The sequence below is a fragment of the Ruditapes philippinarum genome, unplaced genomic scaffold, assembly GCF_026571515.1.
Source record: "Ruditapes philippinarum isolate M1 unplaced genomic scaffold, ASM2657151v2 ctg4404_1_1_1_1, whole genome shotgun sequence".
Taxonomy (NCBI): Eukaryota; Metazoa; Mollusca; class Bivalvia; order Venerida; family Veneridae; genus Ruditapes; species Ruditapes philippinarum.
In genome coordinates, this window is record NW_026862918.1 from 95,018 (window position 1) to 115,491 (window position 20,474).

Genomic DNA, 20,474 nt, shown 5'->3' on the forward strand with positions numbered 1-20,474 from the left:
AGAAAAAGTCGATATCTTAAACCCTGACTATTTACATAAGAAATCAAAAGTCCATTCAGGTTTTCCAGAATGGCATTACTGAAGGGCATGGCACTTCAAATCGTTGCTGACATAATTCTTGTTGAGTACCAGGGGGTACTTTTGTATTGTTTGCAATAGTTTTATAATTGCTTGTTACTTTTGATGTTCTGTTCAAGTTTCCGAAACAGTACTCACGAAACAGTACTCACGAAACAGTACTCTCGAAACAGTACTCACTAAACGGTAATCATTAACCATAAAGTTGAATCATCTTTGCTTTTTATGAGTGATTTAATATTTTGTGCACTAGACAAGACACTTCTTATGTTGTTACTTAATTGCGTTTTGCTACTTTTATGGCGACTTATTTCACATGATAAGCATCTAACATCTAAACACCTCGTATTTCATTCATAAAACAGAAATAATCGTATTCATATCTGCTTTAACCCATTTTTATGGTGTCATTTCTATGATATTCCGATATTCGCATTTATAATCGTACATTGAAAGAATAAAATAGACAACGGTAAACGTTTAATTATACAACGGTTATACTTTGCTGTAAATGGTCAGTTTGAAGCAACCATTGTCTAAAGAAATTAGAAACCGTAACACTGATATATACGCAATGGGTTTTTGTCTGCCATCAAACCGGTTGTCGGTGTCCACAACATCTTCTCCAAAAATAACTTTGTAGATTTTGACCAAACTTTACAGGTGTGATGTTAAGGTAGTTATTTACAAAATGATGGTTTAATGCATGAGTAGTTATATTTAGAAATTCAAATTGTTACATTTGAAAACGACAGATGAAGTCATTCCACCATCTCTAAACAAATAAAGAAGTTAGGTATTTGAATCGATATTAAGTTTTGATATCTATCTATAAAAAAAACTTTCGAAATGTCTATTTATAACGTGTGATATATACTTTGAACTCACAGATAAGTCACCATTGGATATTAACCTTCACTATATTAAATAAGAAAATGAAAGTTTGTAATGTTACTAGTTTTTTCTCATTCAAACGGATTATATCGTTAGCAATTGCCCTAACAAAATGGTTCGTAAAATATTTAAATCTAGCTGTTATTAATTAAAACATTACAATTATATTCGTTTAATGTTCTAGATTGAAATCTACAATTATATCACCAATTATGTATGTTTATTTATATACTACATGTACATTATATAAAGATTTAACGCCTAAGGAGTTAAGCTAGCTTTAATTAATGACGTTACTATTTATTCAGTTACAAAATAAGCTTATTACTTTAAATAATAACTATACATGGCAGATAATATACAGTAATGTATGGTGGCTCATTTGTGGCATTCGTGTTTTCACCCGCGACCCAGCTAAGCGAAAATTGAGAATTAACAACAACAACATTTATTCAGCTGCCTACATATTTACAGCTGTAGTAGTTACACATGCAATATAAACACTACCATAAGACAAAAGAAAAGTCACAAATAAACAAGAACAGTAATTTAAGAGAGAAACCTGTTTTTCATAATTAGAATTGGAATAAATGATTATATATCATGTACAAAATGTAAAAAAGCAGCAGTAAAATGTATGAAGTAATAAATAGTTTCAAGAAAAACTAGGGGAACGCTAGTAATTAATTAATCAAGTTATTTTCGAAGTTAATTTGCAAAGTATATGTATTTCGAGAGATTTGCGATTTCTTTTTTATTTTTTGTCATCATCAATTGATCAAATTTATTTAAAGATGGCCAGGTATGATGATTACGTCGCTAATATTTAAGTATAATGGGCAAGTTAATTTGAAGTGATATTCGTTTTCAGTCATATTAAGATTACAAAATTAGTGTGAATCAGTTCAATTTCTTTACCTTTGTTTCCACCCCATAATTCCGAGCAGTAGTTTAATAAATAACATATCATTGTATCAAATAATTTACATGTTTTCAAAAACCTTAAATTCGAACTGATTAAAAACAGAAAATAAACGGTATAAAGCTTTTGACGCATGTTCTGAAATACAATTTTGCGTTCTATACCAAAAAGTAAACACCAAAATATTTTAAGGATGAAACAACCTCTAGTTTTTCGCCTTAAAGATAGAAATCGTGACTTGTTGGTTTTCCTTTTTCAAAAATCATGACTTTAGTTTTACCTGTGTTTATTTTTAAACAAAATGTATTGCAGTAATTTTCTACATCGTTTAATAAATACTTTAAAGATTCAGTTGTGGTAGTAAATAATACTTAGTCATCAGCATATAATATCCGGAAATATTTAAATTCGTTAAATGAAAATATACCGTCAAAATCTGTTAATATGTTCCATTATGTCATTCACGAGCATCATGAGCATTAGAGAAGAACTCGCGTCTCCCTGTTTGACCCCCCTTGATGTGAGTTGATGAAACTTGAATGGATTTTTCCATTATGTTTCATTGCAGAGCTAACAACAGAATACATAGACTTTATAGCATTAATCATTTTTGTACTTATGTTTTGATTTATCAATTTTTGCCGGTTAATTTTATCGAAACATTTTTCGTATTCAATAGATATAGTATAAAGCCTTTTACCGCTTTTTAATACTTTTGATATGATAGAATGAAAATACAGTCTACTGTACTGTTTCCCTTTTGAAAGCCAAATTGACAATTGGATAATTTTTCATACTTTTCACTCCACGCGGTTAACCTATTTAAGAGTATTTGCGAGTAGATTTTTGATAAAATGTTATTTAATGTAATACCTCGATAATTCATCGCTTCCTTCTGATCCCCACCTTTAAATATAGGCACAATATAACCTAACCACCATGATTCAGGATATTCTGCTGTGTCGAATATTTTATTGAAAAAAAAAACAACCAGTGTTGTGAAATAATATCGTATGACGTTTTGAATTACTATCCGGACCGGGTGATTTAAAACTATTTTGTTTAAATACAGCAATTTTTATTTCCGATTCAGTAATTGGTAAATCAAACTCTTCATCGTCGAAATTTTCAGTATATAGATCTTCATCTATTATGTTTTTAGTTTGTATTTTCACCTAACAGATTGTTGAAATGGTCATGTAATTCTAAGCATTCTTAGAAGTTGACTTTTTATAGGAACGTTTTATAGATTTCCAGAATTTTCTGGGTTCCTTTGAGACTATGCTCTCTAATTTATCAAGTTAAAAAAATGGCGGGGGCGCGGAGCGAAAAGTCGCTTATTAGCGGGGTGAAGCTTAATAAATAAAACTTCGCCCCGCGAGGGCGCAAAGCTAAAACACGCTAATTAGCGCCATCGCTAAAGCCCATCTCACACAAAACACACTTCTTATACGGTTGGCCACCCGTGTAAACCGTACAAACAACCGAACTAACCGTGAGTTTAACCGAGTTACACTCGTGCCATTCGAGTGTATCCGTGTAAGCCGTGTATGATTTTTAAAACTTATAAAAAACTGGTACGGATGATCGTGTAAACGACCGTACAAGACCGTAAGAGACCGTGTGAGACCGTATGAGACCGTTATATACAACCGTATTTGAAGTCCACTCCACGAGTGAGCCCAACCGTGCCAAGATCGTATATAAATCGTATGGAATCGTTCGAGACTGTCCCAAGTCCTACATCCAACACCCTATTAACATCTGAATGTCACACGATCACGGTACGATTCACTCGAGTGCACAAACGGTTTCATACGAACGCCATACGACCAATACGGTTCAAGTACAATTCATGCATGGCATACACGGTATAGTACGGGTATACACGGTCTCACACGGCTTTGTATAGGTCTTACATGGCATTTACATCACCATGAACTGTACAACGAAAACCACAACTACCTGCTGCCACCCTTAATTGCTAGATCTACCCAGAATACTTTCTACAGTATACTAGATTGTATCCAAAGAAGAAAGTTCCGACGCACCCCAGGCCTGTCGACCACTCCAACCTTCTGCCCCTGCCGAACATGATGAGCAGGGGGACCCACCAATGTCTGTCAGGCTTATCATGATTTCTAATTCCCTTATCCTGTCATCTGTTGCATCTTGCATTGTTTTATGTAACCAAAATTCACATATATATGTGTTCTTAGTTGAAAGTTCGAAAATTTATAACACACGCCATCAGAATTGGTCAATTTATATCATAACATACACAAATAGGTGATAATTCGAGCATAACTCGAACAAAAGTCGGCGGGACCCTATGTAAACCCTGTGAAGGTCGAGTTAATCGAGTAAAAGTTGTGTTTAAACGTGCCAGGCCGTACTAGACCGTACTTGGAACCGTACAACAGTCGTATGTATTCGTATGCAAATCGTGTTCAAGCTATATCCGCTCCCGCGTTTAATTTCTAAAACTCCTCCCCGCGCTCCCGCCATTTTAACTTGTAAATTCTCGACTTTTCGCTTGGCGGGGTCGCGGAGCGAAAGCACGAATGGTACAAATCAGCCACCATAATAATAACAACAAATAATAACACAAGTCTTTCAAGGTAATAGTGTGTATTTACAACTCTTTATTATACCGAACCAACATTTAATGTAAGTTTTCACCGCTATGCATTATTACTCCGATAGTCATTCATCACTGATTTTAATTATACCAAAATGTACTCTATGCCATGCTTAAATGTCTATGCAAGAAGCATGCTAAACAACACCGATAATTTTCAATAGAGCAGAGGCGGCCAGGGGAGAGAACTAGAACATGACGATTTCTTTAGTCTATATAGATTACTCGCCCCTGCGGGATATTGCAAAATAAAAAAAAAATATAACAATAACCGGGTGATATTCATTATTTCAAGGATGATTGATCGAAAAAACACCATGTAACATCACATTAGGCTATATAGTAAAACGTTTACGTGACGTTTCATAAACTATACTATCACATTATTTATCACTTATTCAGTGTTTTTGTACTTTGTAGTGCGAAAACCCATTTCTGATAAAAATTACCAAAGTACAATAATTTTTTATTGTATATGTATGTATACATACCGTTGCCAACTAAGTTATTTGAGTACTAAATTTAGATGTTCGTGCTCTTCAGGCTGCTAGGTTTCCAACTTCATGAACATTAAAATTTAGACTGTCTTAGATTAGCACAAGAATTGTTTGTATCGAGATAAGATCTCAAATAAACTGCCCTAATTAAAAATTTGTATTTTTCCTTTAAGTTATTCATTAATTAATAGTAAACTAACATTTTCGTACAGTTAATTAAAGGTATCTATTTTTTGTTTCCTTTCTGCAATAAATACAGACAGGTATAGATACATGCATATTAGTGTATGAATCTGTATTAATTCCTATTTAGAGCACAGGTGCACGTCGCGTGGCCATGACTATACCCCCGTTACCCCTCTACATCCCAAAACCCAAACATCATAAGTATTGACAAAAATAAAAATTATGAGGAAAAAAAATATGACTCTAATATATATATATATATTCTTTTTCTATAATTTTTATTTTTGTCAATACTTATGATGTTTGTATGATGCTGTAGAGGGGGAACGGGGGTATAGTGTAAGTCATGGCCACGTGACGTTCACCTGTGATTCGCAACTTTTCGGCTCTTTCCGTCAGTCTTCGTATAAGGACCTCGAACACAATAGTATGAATACGGTATTTCGGTCTTACCTACGCTAAGAAACTAAACATGTAAACAAATAGTAATTTAATGCTGCTGAATTGTTTACTAGTCTTTTTGCAGTTTATCAAAATAAAAGTTCACCTAAAATAAGTGAATTCATAGATACAAAAACACACTACACATTATGTATTTTTATTATGGTTGTAGAAACCGAAAGTACAAAATGCTAATAAAGTCGGATTTGTTTGTGGTACATATTTAAACAAAAATGATTGTCAGACCTATTTCCAACAGACGTTATCTTAATGTATACATTCGTTTCATATTATTGAAGATTACACTGCTTGTTTATGTTTACATCTGAAACCACGTGGTAATCCATATATTAACTACCAGGCTTACATTAGACATTTTGGGAAACCTAACAAATCTATTTTAAAAATCGGTTTTAACAGGCTGTCTATAATGTAATTTTTGTCAGAAAAGGGCGATGATAAATCATAGACAGTAAGCTTTTATTATTATTATTATTATTATTATTATTATCATCATCATCATCATCATCATCATCATCATCATCATCATCATCATCATCATCATCATTATTATTTTATTTCTTTTTTATTATTATTTTGTAATTCATTTTCTATATTTATTTTTCAAAAAGAGATATTTGTATAACGTGCTTGACGGGCCGAAAACTTCTTGGTTTTTGTTTTGTTTATTGAAAAAAACATGTCATCTAATTCTTCATATTATAGTCATTTATTTCAATAGAATTTGTCTTGGTTCAAGAAAATATATACGTCCTGAATATATTTCTATTTTTTTTCAAATTTAAGTTAGTTAGAAATATTTAACTGCGGCACACTATTAATTAATGGTCGTAATTAACAACATTACTGTAACTGTTTTTTGTTGTTTTGGTTTTTTTTGCAAGAAAACGTGTACGATATTTTTTAATTACCCCTTACATTTTTGTAATGTTAATTTCCCTGCTACCCTGTCTCTACCCCGGTTCTAAGGACCGTGGTTTCAAATAGCCCACACACAAATATGCTTTAAGCAAACAGATTATTGTCCCCTGCCTTTCAAAGAAAAAAGGGGGATATAGAAGTTGGCTCCTTTGGTTTGTATGTCTGTTCGTCCATCTGTCCGTTTGTCTCTCACCCTTTCGTGTTCTGTCCATAACTTTTTCATCAAGGGAGCTTGAAAAAAGTTGTTACAAATGCTCACAATAGTATAGGACGACATACCATGCGTAACACTCAGATACTTGTCCATAATTTTTTTTTTTACAAATTAAGGGATTTGAAGTAACAAAATTTTAACAAAATATGATGATGTGTAAAATTTACGCAACATCCAGACCCCTTCCTCCAATTCCATGATCTTACTTGTGGGGAAAATCTTAACACGGTCTGTTATAGGGTATTTTTGTGTCCGGTCCATAGTGTTTTCATCAATCAAGGGATTTTGAAATAACTTTGCACAAACGTTCACCATAATGAGACAATTTGTCATGCGTAACACCCAGATGTCAAGGGCAAAGCTTAATATGGTCTGTAATAGGGTAAGTTTTGTGTCCGATCCATAAATTGATATTTCAAGAGATTTAGAAATTGCTTGGCAAATTTTCACAACAAGCGCAATAATTGGAAGATGTGGTCATACTTTAACAAGATCTGTTATAGGGTATATTTTGTGTCCGGTCCATAATTTTTCATCAATCAAGGGAATTTGAAATAATAAATGTTCAAAATAATAAGACGATGTGTCATGCGCAACACCTTGGCCTCTACCACCAAGGCCAAGGTAGCACTCGGAGGTCAAAGCTTAACATGGTCTGTACTAGGGTATATTTTGCGTCAGATCTATAGTTTTGATAGTTCAAGAGATTTTAAAATTACTTTGCACATATTCACGATAATTGGACGATGTGTCATGCGCAACACCTAGACCCCTACCTGCAAGGTAAATGTCAAATCTTTAACATGGTCTGTCCGCTCCATAATTGTTTTATCCTTCAAGTAATTTTGACATTAATTGGCACATGTTCACAATATCGAATAACGGGATATGTTATGTGCTTCACCCTGACCCCACCTTCAATATCAATGTCTCACTTGGGGGTCTTAGCTTAACATGATCTGTTATAGGGTATATTTCGTGAAACTTTCTCATCAATTAAGGAATTTAACAATTGCTTGTCGCAAATGTTAACAATTATAAGACGACTTGTCATGCATAACAACCGGACCCCTATCTGAAAGGTCAAGGTCGCACTAAGAGGTCACGGCCTAACATGGTCTGTTACAGGGTGGTGCCAAGTCAAGCCGAAGCAAATAAAATGTCACTGGTGAATCGCTCATATACATTGATCGGTGAAAAACTTACGGACCAGACACGAAATATACGTTTTAAAAGACCAAACCCTTTATTGATTTTGTATTAATTTTGTCAAATTTTGTGGTTTTGAAATAGTGATAACAACTAAACAAATGTATTTCTGTTGACACATACACGGGAGTTATTCCATTCAATATATATTTTGTATTTAACAAACTTATTGTTGCATGTGCAGATCCAGCATTGATCAAGATTTTACACTGGACGGCCATTTTCCATACCTCAATCTTTTAAAAAAACAGAATTTTGTGTTTGAGGTAAATTTTTCCCTTAGGCAGCGGACGCTGGTATTTCTGTTCCAAATTTTTGTTCTAATTTTTTTTCATCTCTCACTAGCATCCTGCATTTGTATTGATAAGAGTAATCACAATGGACTATTTTTCTGTGGTTGTTCAGTAGCTTACACACTATGTGACAAAATGGCCATAATTCAACAAAATTGACAATTAAATAATTATTTTCCTTCACAAAATTTTAGATATAAAATAAATCATTTTTATATAGTAATGGAACATTCCGTCCGTCTGTTCGAACGATGTTAACCTAAACCGGCAAGTTGAATTTTTCTTATCTTATACCTGTACCAATGGCTTCACAATTAACACACTTACTAATCAATACAAAGTACGTGATCTTATGGAAAGCCATGGCTGTCTGATATTGTTCTTTTTCAATTTATTTAACCATTTGGATAATATATGAGTTCACTTCGACTATATATGAATTGAAAACACCTTCTTATTTAACCAGAATCCATTATATTAATCCACAGTTACAATATATGAAACCATACTGTCAGTGTATGAAACCGAGTTAGCAATACATAACTTGATTTTCTCAATATATGATTCCAATTCTTTTCAATATATGGTACCAAAGTAGCCATGTATGAACCAGATATCCTTATTTATGAAAACCGAATTTATCAATTTATATTAATTCATTTTTACAATAATAAAACCATTTTATCAATGTAGTTGGAACAAAGTAGCAATATATGAGTTGGTTACTTACAATATATGATACCAATTTGCAATATAATGGAACCAAAGAACAATGTATGGAACCAGGTGTCCTTATATGAAACCAAAATTTAATATTGAATTCATTTTTACAATATATGAAAACAATTTCTATCCATGTATAAAAACCAAATATCAATATATAGTCGACTTATACATTATATGATACCAATTAATCAATTATTTGGCTACCAAAAAGTAGCCAATGTAATGGAACCAGATGTCCTTATATGAAAACCAAATTTATCAATATATTGAATTCATTTTTTACATATATGAAACCGTTTCATCCATGTATTGAACCAAAGTATCAATATATAAGTCGATTATCACATTATATGATACCAGCTCTTCAATATAGCAATGTATGGAACCAGATGTCCTTATATGAAACCGAATTATCAATATATTAATTCATTTTTACAATGTATCAACGATAACCTTGTCCTCTCACTATTTCATATATATGATGCTTATATCAAGTCATTGATGTTATCATATACATTTTATATGTATCACATATATAATAGATATGTTATAATGAATAAGTATTGACTTTTTAATAGAACTATTTTATGTATACCATGCTATATCATGCCATTGATGTTAATATGTAACTGCTGATTGTATTATTACTGTGTACTGATCGGCATATTGCCTTTGTATGAATAAAGTTTATCTATCTATCTATGAAACCATTTCATCCATGTATTGAACCAAAGAATCAATATATAAGTTGATTATCACATTATATGATACCAGACCTTCAATATATGGATCCAAGTAAGTCATGTATGGAACCAGATGTCCTTATATGAAACCGAATTATCAATATATTAAATCAATTTTACAATATATGAAACCAGTTTATCAATGTATGTAACCGAAGTAGCAATATATAAGTTGATTTTCACATTATATGATTCCAGTTCTTCAATATATGATACCAAAGTAGCAATATATTGAACCAAAATGTCATTATATTGACGGGACTTTTTTTTAAAGACTGTATTCTATCATTGCACCGGTATTACAGTTTCGCGCCAATATTCAAAAGACCAACGTGCTTCACTGATTGCATACTGCACATTTTCTAAATAAGGAAATATTTGAATTTAACGTCACATTCACTACAAATGGGCTGGGCAGGCAAAACTTATCGTTATATGTGAACGAGTTGTTTGTCATAATTTAAGCTATTGTGCCTTTGATCAAAAAATGTTCATGGCCAGTAGGACACATCAAGATTAATCTACTCACAAAGTTTAAAAATAATCAGTCAAATAATAATTGATTTCATGAAAAAGTGTATGCATTGTAATAACAGAAACCAGTGACCTCGGCCTTTGACTTGTTGACATGAAAATAGGCTATTTTGGTTCCATATAATGAAAATTGCTATCATAGACTGTAAAATCAACTTATATACTGCTACTTTGGTTTCATACATTAATAAAATGGTTTCATATATTGTAAAAATGACATAATATATTGATAATTCGGTTTCATATAAGGGTATCTGGTTCCATATATGGCTTCTTTGGTACAATATATGGAAGAACTGGTATCATATAAAGTGATAATCAAGTCATAATTGCTACTTTGGTTCCATACATTGATAAATTGGTTTCATATATTGTACAAATAAATTAATATATTGATAATTCGGTTTCATATCAGGACATCTGGTTCCATACATGGCAATTTTGGTACCATATATAGAAGAATTGGAATCATATATTGAGAAAATCAACTTATATATTGCTAACTCGGTTTCATACACTGACAGTATGTTTTCATATATTGTAACTGTGGATTAATATAATGGATTCTGGTTAAATAAGAAGGTGTTTTCAATTCATATATAGTCGAAGTAAACTCATATATTATCCAAATGGTTAAATAAATTGAAAAAGAACAATATCAGACAGCCATGGCTTTCCATATGATCTTGGCAAGTTATTTAACCATGGCTTCCATTTTTTAGTTGTTCTTTTTAGCACTTTGAAATTGATGTTGTTAAAATAAACTGACAAATGGATATATCTGAAGTTTTATCTGTACTAATGGTTTCATGATTTCCACTCTTACTTATCAATACAAAGTATATGATGTTGCCAAGTTGTTTAACTTTGCCCTCCATTTTCCCCGAGTTATTTCCCTTTTTATCATTTTGAAAATAGTAGTCCTGGTATGGTAATTTTAATTGAAAACATCAATAATCAGACCGGCTTTCGGTTCTGTTAGGGTAAAAGTGGATATTAGCAACCTTTGAATTGAAAGTGTTGACTGTTTGACACGGTCAAAATATATTTAAAAAATTGTTGTGCCCCCACTTTAGTGGCGGGCATTTAGATTTTACCCTTGTTTGTCCGTCCATACGTCCGTCCTTTCGTCCGTCCGTCTGTTCTCTTTTGTGTCGCACGTAACTCAAAAAGTATTTGACCTAGAGTCATGAAACTTTACAGAAATGTTGATCAACATGTGTAGTTGTGCACCTGGGTATTTTCGTCTGGATATTTTTAGTATTTTTAGAGTTATTGCCCTTGACTTAGTAAAATTTTGCAATTTTCAACTTGTGTCGCATGTAACTCAAAAAGTATTTGACCTAGAGTCATGAAACTTTACAGGAATGTTGATCAGCATGTGTAGTTGTGCACCTGGGTTTTTTTCATGTGGATAAAGTATTTTTAGAGTAATTGCCCTTGACTTAGTAAAATTTTGCAATTTTCAACTTGTGTCGCGTGTAACTCAAAAGGTATTTAACCTAGAGTCAAGAAACTTTACAGGAATGTTGATCAGCATGTGTAGTTGTGTACCTGGGTATTTTCGTCTGGATTTATTTCGTATTTTTAGAGTTATTGCCCTTGACTTAGAAAATGTTTGCAATTTTCAACTTGTGTCGCATGTAACTCAAAAGGATTTGACATAGAGTCATTAAAGCTTACGGGAAGGTTGCTCAGCATATTTCATTTTGCACCTGGGGTTTCGCTTGTGGATTTATCCAGTATTTGTAGAGTTATTTCCCTTGACTTAGTAAAAACCGTTTCATTATGTTGTTATTTGTTCCTTGAGTGCTTGAGTTAGAATCAACCAACTTTACAGGAATAATGATCACTATCACTTAATTACAGGAATAATGATTCACATCACTGTGAAGCTATGCACCTGGGACTTTGCATGTGGATTTTTTTCAGTTTTGTTAGAGTTATTGCCCTTGACTTACAGTAGTATAAATTTGCAATAAAAAATTATTTTCATCTTGTTCATGCATAGCTCAAAAAGTATTTCACTTGTAGGCCTGAAAAAATTACAAGAATGTTGGTCAGCATGTGTACTTATGCACCCTGGGGGTTTGCTTGTTGATTTATTCAGTAAAGTTCTTGCCTTTTACTTAGTAAAAGTTTTTTAGTTTTCAAAAAATATTTGACCCAGAGTCATAAGATTGACAGAACAGTGGCGCGGTGGGGGCACCCGTGTCCTATGGACACATTTCTAGTTGTTATTGAGCAGTCAAAAACACAATCTCCGCTTGACCGTTATATGACGTAAATTTTAACTGGTTTCCCAAACAGGATTATGCATATTTATATCGAGGTTTGACCGCAAGACTGTTGTAAGTCCAACTTTAGTTCAATATCATTTACTGTAGTTTTGCAGTCAACCCACGATATATACATTTATCACCTGAAACGAGGTAAAACATGAAAGTGTGGTCATGCAAGAGGGTCTAATTTTATATTATTCAGGTTTCATCAGCTGTGGTATGTTTCTTTTTCTAAATCCATTCAATATTACAAGTGAAACAACATATGTACAAATAGTCAGATTGGTGTGGTCACTCATAAAAAATCGCTTTTATATATACTTGCCATGTGAAAACACATTTTTTGTAGCAACAGTCTTCTCAGATAGAAGACAAACAGGAAAACATGCAGTCATCAGGTTTGTACGGTGGCACAAAGGTTACATGTGTGTGTTTTTATTTATCTCGTGGCCACGAGATACTATGTCGTGGCCACGAGTTACTAAGTCGTGGCCTCGAGATAGCTAAGTCGTGGCCACGAGATACTATGTCGTGGCCACGAGTTACTAAGTCGTGGCCTCGAGATAGCTAAGTCGTGGCCACGAGATACTATGTCGTGGCCACGAGTTACTAAGTCGTGGCCTCGAGATAGCTAAGTCGTGGCCACGAGATACTATGTCGTGGCCACGAGTTACTAAGTCGTGGCCACGAGATAGCTAAGTCGTGGCCACGAGATACTATGTCGTGACCACGAGTTACTAAGTCGTGGCCACGAGTTACTTAGTCGTGGCTACGAGTTAGCTAAGTCGTGGCCACGAGATAAATAACCAATCAGATAACACCATTTATATGAATTTCCCTAATTAACTAGACATGTGCTATAGTACAAGGATGCCCCTACTTCATCAGCCTGTAAAAGTGTCATTTATACAACTTATTGACTGGTCAATAATTTTAAATTTAGCGTCACTGGGACCCTGATTTGTGACCCAAAGACCTCGAAATTATTAGATGCCATCTACTGATCAGGCGCAATGATCTTTCTGGCTTTTTAGGATTTTACCTTATAAGCTATCTACTGTCCATGGGCAATATAGATCTCTTCCAAATAAAATAAACCAGGACTTATTCCTTCTCATGTTATCGTATAAGCAAGGTTAACAGGCCGTAGTACGTACAAACTGACCAATAAGATCGCAAAATTGTCCCAACAAAAGGCTAAAGTCAAAATTAATGTCTGATGGGCCTTGGAAGGTGACTTTCTAATATTATTCTAAAGACCTGTTCAAAGTGAATATATCTTCAGTATTTTCAAAGATTGATGTTGCATGTAAAAGTACGTTATTAAGTTTAAAAAAATCATAATATATAGTGTGTATTCTGATTGGTTTATTATCTCGTGGCCACGACTTAGCTATCTCGTTCCCACGACTAAGTAACTCGTGGCCACGACTTAGCTATCTCGTGGCCACGACTTAGTAACTCGTGGCCACGACTTAGCTATCTCATGGCCACGACTTAGTAACTCGTGGCCACGACATAGTATCTCGTGGCCACGAGATAAATAAAAACACACACATGTCACCTTTGTCACCGTAGGTTTGATGCCGGGAGTGTCCACTGAAGTTATTTAATTAATAATGCAGATATGTTTGCTTACGGGAAGTCTGTGCTTGAATGGTCCTAAAATGATACTTGCACTGAAAACTTGAACTTTCATCTACTTGTCAGTCGTTGTATGATCTGTATGGAACCCCCGGTGTCGAATAGGCCTAGGCCTACTCGTGATGTGACTTGAAAAAAGGTCGCTAATATTCTTTTGGCATAGATCTAGCTTATAATCCTGTACATTCATGAAAATACAGGTTAGGAAGAATGCCACGGTTCTTTTCTCATAGTAACCTCTCGGAGCGGTTTCAAAGAGAGCTTGGATTTACGTAACTTAGGTGTTTCACAAATCCCTGATATAGTAAAATTTGCGGGAATCCCAATGAACATTAATTTTGATGACGTCAGATAGTTAATACGTCATATTTTTGGTTACATGGTAAACTTACGTGTTGGCTATAGAACAAAGTTCTACGATTTACTTTGATAGATCAATATAGATTTAGATTAGTCAACATCCTTCATCATGGGACATTATATGAGGTAACTTGTCTAACATTTGAAAGTGCAATGACTAGAGCTATATAAGGGGGCAGGGGACATATTCGAATGATGGCCAAATATTTTAATAACTCAGACATGGTGTTTTGAAGGTACTGATAACTTCTGATATTTCTCTGTCATTGTAATTCTTTCTTGTTTGTGTGTAGGAAATGAGATGTATTTTTGGGTTTTTACCCGAAACTAAGCATTTTGGTAGCTTTATATGTATTTCTGACTCTCCGAATGGAGGTGAAAAAGTTAAAAATCAAGCTTTGACAGTTGGCGCCAAACAAGTAAGAAATTTCAGATAAATTTTGTGAAAAATCTAAACGTATGACAGACACTTTATTTGTCATTTCTGAAAATGCCATAGCTTGCACTGCGTGTTACAGATATTTTTTAAAGGAATCGGGCGGATTCTGGAGTATGCTGCACCTTCATGAAGATTGCCCATATTGGTATATTTAGGTGTGATTTTGGCTGGGTGGGGGTAAATATAAATTGCTGTCAGTCATTTTTTGAAGGAGCAATGCATGCAAACTATTATTTTCTTCAATGTATGTCATATATCATTGAATAATGCTGTGCAACTGGTTATCTGCCTGTGAAACAGATTTTGAAATATTTGGAAGTGTGTTTCTGGTCACACTGAAATACAAAATTTTTCATTTTTAGGTCCCCTGCCCCCTAATGTTTATAATTTAATTAAGGCTGACTCGGAGCAACACACTAAATACCGTATTCCGGTATATACCGGACAAGGCAATTGAATTATGGCAATTGCACGTAGAATAAAGAAATAAAACATAATAATACTTTTGATAGAAGTAACTTTTTTTCAAAAATCCCAAGTCTAGCTCATAGGTGAATATATAAATGTCCAGTTACATTTTCGCTTTCACTTTAGATCTGTGCGGTTCCGCTTTCACGATATATTGTATGAGATATCATTTTGGTTTGACTGTATATCACAGTAAGTATGAAAGTGAATTAAACTAGTGGGTTCGAAACCTGTTTGAGACTGTTTCACTTTCTTATGCAAGTTTTAATTCTTTATTATAAAACATATTTTACTGCTTCTAAACATAAATACATTATTAATACGCATTTAAGCTTTTTTGATGTATTTTTGTCTCTAAAAATAATCATTCATCAAGAAGAAAAAATGAGATAAGGGACATAAATGAGATATTGATACTTCGATTAATAGATAAAATGTAGTTTCTTACATGAATAATACTTGAGAAAAACAACAACAACAACAACAAAGTTTTTAAAGCGCGTTAGCTTTGTGTTCCTTTTGAGCTTAGTACTCTACCGTTTGCACGAGCTGTTGCGATATTTATTATTCACTTTACAATCATTCAATCTGCACGGACATTATTTCATTTACTTACAAAGCTTTGAAATTGACGGTTCCGTACTATAATAAATATGAAGAAACTTCTGTTTACGAAAACATAATTTTGCTACTTACGAGAACTGTAAAATATAACACTTTCCATGCATTCTTTGCTAAATCTCAAATAAATATATTCGTAACTGTTGGCAGACAATATTTTTAGCTTTTACTAACAACCGTGTTTTGCTATTTTAAAAGTGGTTGTCACCCGGTCATTCGTAGGTCAATGAACAGATGCAGTTATCTAGGTTTCTTAGTCATAATTATTTTTGGAAACACAATTTATTTCACTCTAAATTAAACTAATCAATGAAACGTATATTAAGTTGTTTTTTTTTAAGAAAAAAAATGAGGCTTTAAAATGAGATTTGTATATATAAGTCTTCAAGACTTGAATCATAAAAGAATAACTTGCATAATTATACAATATGTCAGTGAGATTTGTCACCGTATTTATTAATATATTATCATAAATAAGGTAACAAATCTCATATATTTTATCATATTAATATTAATGTACTTTTTAATCATATTATTATAGATATTATCTCCTTGCAACACATTTAATACGCTTTTTTACTGACTTTATTGTAGTTCTGTAGCTGACGTCCTTTTGTGCAAGAACTTTACTGCAGTATATCATTTTTTATGTTTCTTTTGTTTTTGGTTTTAGAAAGGTGTCTTTCCCCACCAGTGGAAAAGTATCTCTGGCCTTGATGAAAAAGAGCAAAGGCTACTAAGTTGTAAACATAAAGACGTCATCTGCATATTGAAGGTACATAGAGGACGACGGACTACTTTACTCGTCCTGGACATTTGGAGAGATTTACATTTATAATTATACGATATGTGAATGATTATATTGTGTCAATAATAGCGAAATTAAACGGATTCAATATATATACTCCAGTCTGTAAAATAGTTACGAGGTTATAAAAACAAAACAGACTGTAAGTCCTAAAAGCAGTTATAAAAATTTATCTTAAAGTTAAAATTTATGTGTAGAAATCGAGTTGAATCATTAAAAATCAATTTCGATACCTTTCGACGAAATCGAGGCTTTGATGCATATTCGTGGTACGAGAAACACTTATGTCATCTTCGCAGACGACATCAAATCAGCAGGCGTCATCAAATAAGCAGACGTCGTCAAATCATTCTACTTTTGTTGCTCAACAAACCACACATGATCACCAGACCCAATCTGAGAACGAGCTTTCACATGAAGAGCAGACGACACCAAATGGAGAGACGCTACCAGAGCAGCAGACGTCATCTGAGCAGCACGCGACATTTGAGCAGCACGCGACATTTGTGCAGCAGTCATCTGTGCAGCAGACGTTATCCGAGCAACACATCACATCTGAACAGCAGACATCATGTGTGCAGCAGACTTCATCTGAGCAACAGACCACAACACTTTCGTCAAACACAACATATAGTTTTGAACCTATGATGACAGTTATTAACAAAATAGCAGACGGACAACGAGTTCCGCCACAGACTACTATGAAATATGAAATGTTAAGGTTTTGCACCCTTCGATCTTTCCCAAAGGGGAACAAACCTTATATTACCAGATTGGCTGGTGCAGGATTTTATTACGCAAACGAAGGAGATGAAGTCGTCTGCTATTGTTGCGCGCGCCGTAGGAGAAATTGGACAGAATTCGAAAATCCTATCGAAGTACATAGAGAATTAAATCCAAACTGCAGTTTCCTCACTCGTAATTCTGAAGTAAATGTCTCAGTAAGACAAAGTATTGAAAGTTCTTCAGCAGAATCTCACTCAAACCTGTCAACAATTAAAAGAGGCCAGTCTAACTCTAATTTTCGTAATGAATTAACGGAAGTGAATGTGTCGTCTGCAGTTGAGACTGGTTCACAAATTCAAACGAATGAAAACTCGGAACATTCATCTTTTGCAAGCAATGCGATTTCATCAAGAGGAGGGAATCAGTCTATTTCACTACTTCCTATTGATGTACCGCAAACTACTACCGAGAACCAGTCTTCAAATAATTCTACAGGTAGTGATATTTTAGTCAAATTCATTTTGTTAAGCAATGCTTTTTATCCAAAAATATCAGTCAGTGCCATGAATTTTAAAATAAGAAATCAAAAAAAAAAAAAAAAAAAACAAAACAAAACGTAACAAAAACAACAACAAAAAACAACAACAACAACAAAAAACAAATATCAACAAAGTGTATGATATACGATGTATCTAATTTCCTAGACCGAAAAAGTTTATTTTAAGTAGCTATTAAAGTTATGTAATAGATAAGTCCTAGACTTTAAAAAGTTTTCTTTACCATTGTTATACATGTATCTTTGTCTTTTTTTTCTATCACTGTGTTTAATTTTTTATAGGAAGCGTATCTTCGTCTGTGGCCCCAAAACACCCCAATTATATCAGCCAATCAGCACGGTTGTCGAGCTACAGCGATTGTGGGGACATCGTCATAGCACCAGACCGCCTGGCACAGGCCGGCTTCTTCTACTCCGGTTTTGGAGATTGTGTCAGGTGTTTCCAATGTGGAGTCGGTAAGTTCAAATTAATACCCCTTTAATAAGTTTTCATTTTGTTTTGATTTTGTATAATATTCATCCAGATACAAAATTTATCAACTGAGCTCAACTTGATTTTTTCATTGTGATCGCAGCTAGTGTTGGATTACATTATGTTTATCTATATCCAATTAACTGTTTTCAACAGCGTTTATTGAATCATTTAAACATCATTTCTATTACATAGACTAGGCCAGTTTTTGCTGTTTAAAGACAAGCAACAGTTGATTGAGAACAAAACATAAAAGTATGCTTTTGTTGTAAAAGCATACTTTAAAAATTTCAAATGTAGGCCTTCTTAGGTGACAAATATTAGGTTAAAGATTAATGGTTATGAAAATGATATTACGTTGAAAACTAGCAACGTCATGATTGTGATGTAATATTTAAATATATGCAGCTTTATTTGTAATGGAAAACATCAACTCGAGAGTAAAGCACTCTATATATATATTCATACAAGGGAAGGAACTCGTTTCTGATTCGTAAATTTGGAATTTACTGGTTGTATCCTTTGTATTTATTAAGTGAAAACACTATTTGACCTTTCTAATATTTTGTGAAAGCAAAACAGTATTTGTTTGTATGCCTTCAATTTTATGTAATTTCAACCTATGTGCTTCGTTGAGAATTTAAATTAGTGAAACAAATCAAAGTAGAATTAATAGAGTTTGGACTTAATGGAGCCGCTTTTCAAATCATGACTTCACAGCGGAAAAAGTCCTTCTACGTGCCAAAATATTTACCGGCAAAAACGTTTTAGGGTCAATATTGCCTTGAATTACATTCAATTCGGTTAGTAAACAAGGCATTCTTACAGTACCTTTAATATAATGTTTATTGATAATTTTTACAGGATTACGTCATTGGTCGGAGGAAGATGATCCATGGATAGAACATAGCAGATGGTCAAATGAATGTTCATACGTACGGCAAATTAGAGGAAGAGAGTTCGTGAATATCGTGCAAATGGCTGTACAGTATTCACAAAACGTATTTATATTTTAATACTTACATGTTTAATACTTTTCATACCAAGCAAAAAGGACATAATTATATGTTTGATGTATACATATATTTAATTTTTAATTGAAAGCATGTAAGGATAAGTCTGTATCGAAAAAGGTAAGTCATATAATATAAAACGTATCCGATATAAATTCTTTACATTGTTCTGATCAATTCCTTAAGTAAACAAGAACTGTAGACTTTCAATTGTGTAAATGTACAATACAATTTGACAGCCGTTGAGATTGATTCCTTATTATTCCTTAAAACGTTATAAATATAATACTGGCACGAGTACCCAAACAAATCCAATGTTCTATGAAAAATGTGCACCCAAAAATAGATAATACAGTATTTAGATATTTTCATAAATATATTTCTGTATTTTTCAGCAAACCGGAAATGAATCAATTTCAACACAAGGAACTGAAGGCATGGGTAGTTTTTTTCTTTCTTTTTTCTTTAAACAATAAAGCTTTGAAAGCATATAAATACAATAACTGAAAGGAATTGGGCATAACTTTAAATGCTAATCGATAAATCGAAATGTTTGTGGTAAATAGAACTAGAAATTTAATTAAATATGCTTGGAATTATAAAACACACATGTCTATGTTAGAATTGTGTAAAAACAATATTTTATTATATTTCTGAAATTCAAAACTGAGCTTTGTTTTATTTTTCAGTTTTAAATACATCTACCTTTATATATTAATTAGATGAAGTATAACTTAATTCCTTACTTATGCATTAACTTAACAT

At 33.3% G+C, this 20,474-nt stretch overlaps 1 protein-coding gene across 2 annotated transcripts; it reads left to right on the forward strand.

Moving 5' to 3' along the window:
* Window positions 1–966: 966 nt before the first annotated feature.
* Window positions 967–20,148, forward strand: LOC132720617 (baculoviral IAP repeat-containing protein 3-like; the record flags this gene model as incomplete). Of its 2 annotated transcripts, none has more annotated exon segments than XM_060704776.1 (5): window positions 967–1,087; window positions 16,808–18,163; window positions 18,507–18,680; window positions 19,561–19,697; window positions 20,105–20,148. In XM_060704776.1, coding segments are annotated over 4 exon segments (1,292 nt in total), but the record flags the coding sequence as incomplete, so codon positions are not given.
* Window positions 20,149–20,474: the final 326 nt, after the last annotated feature.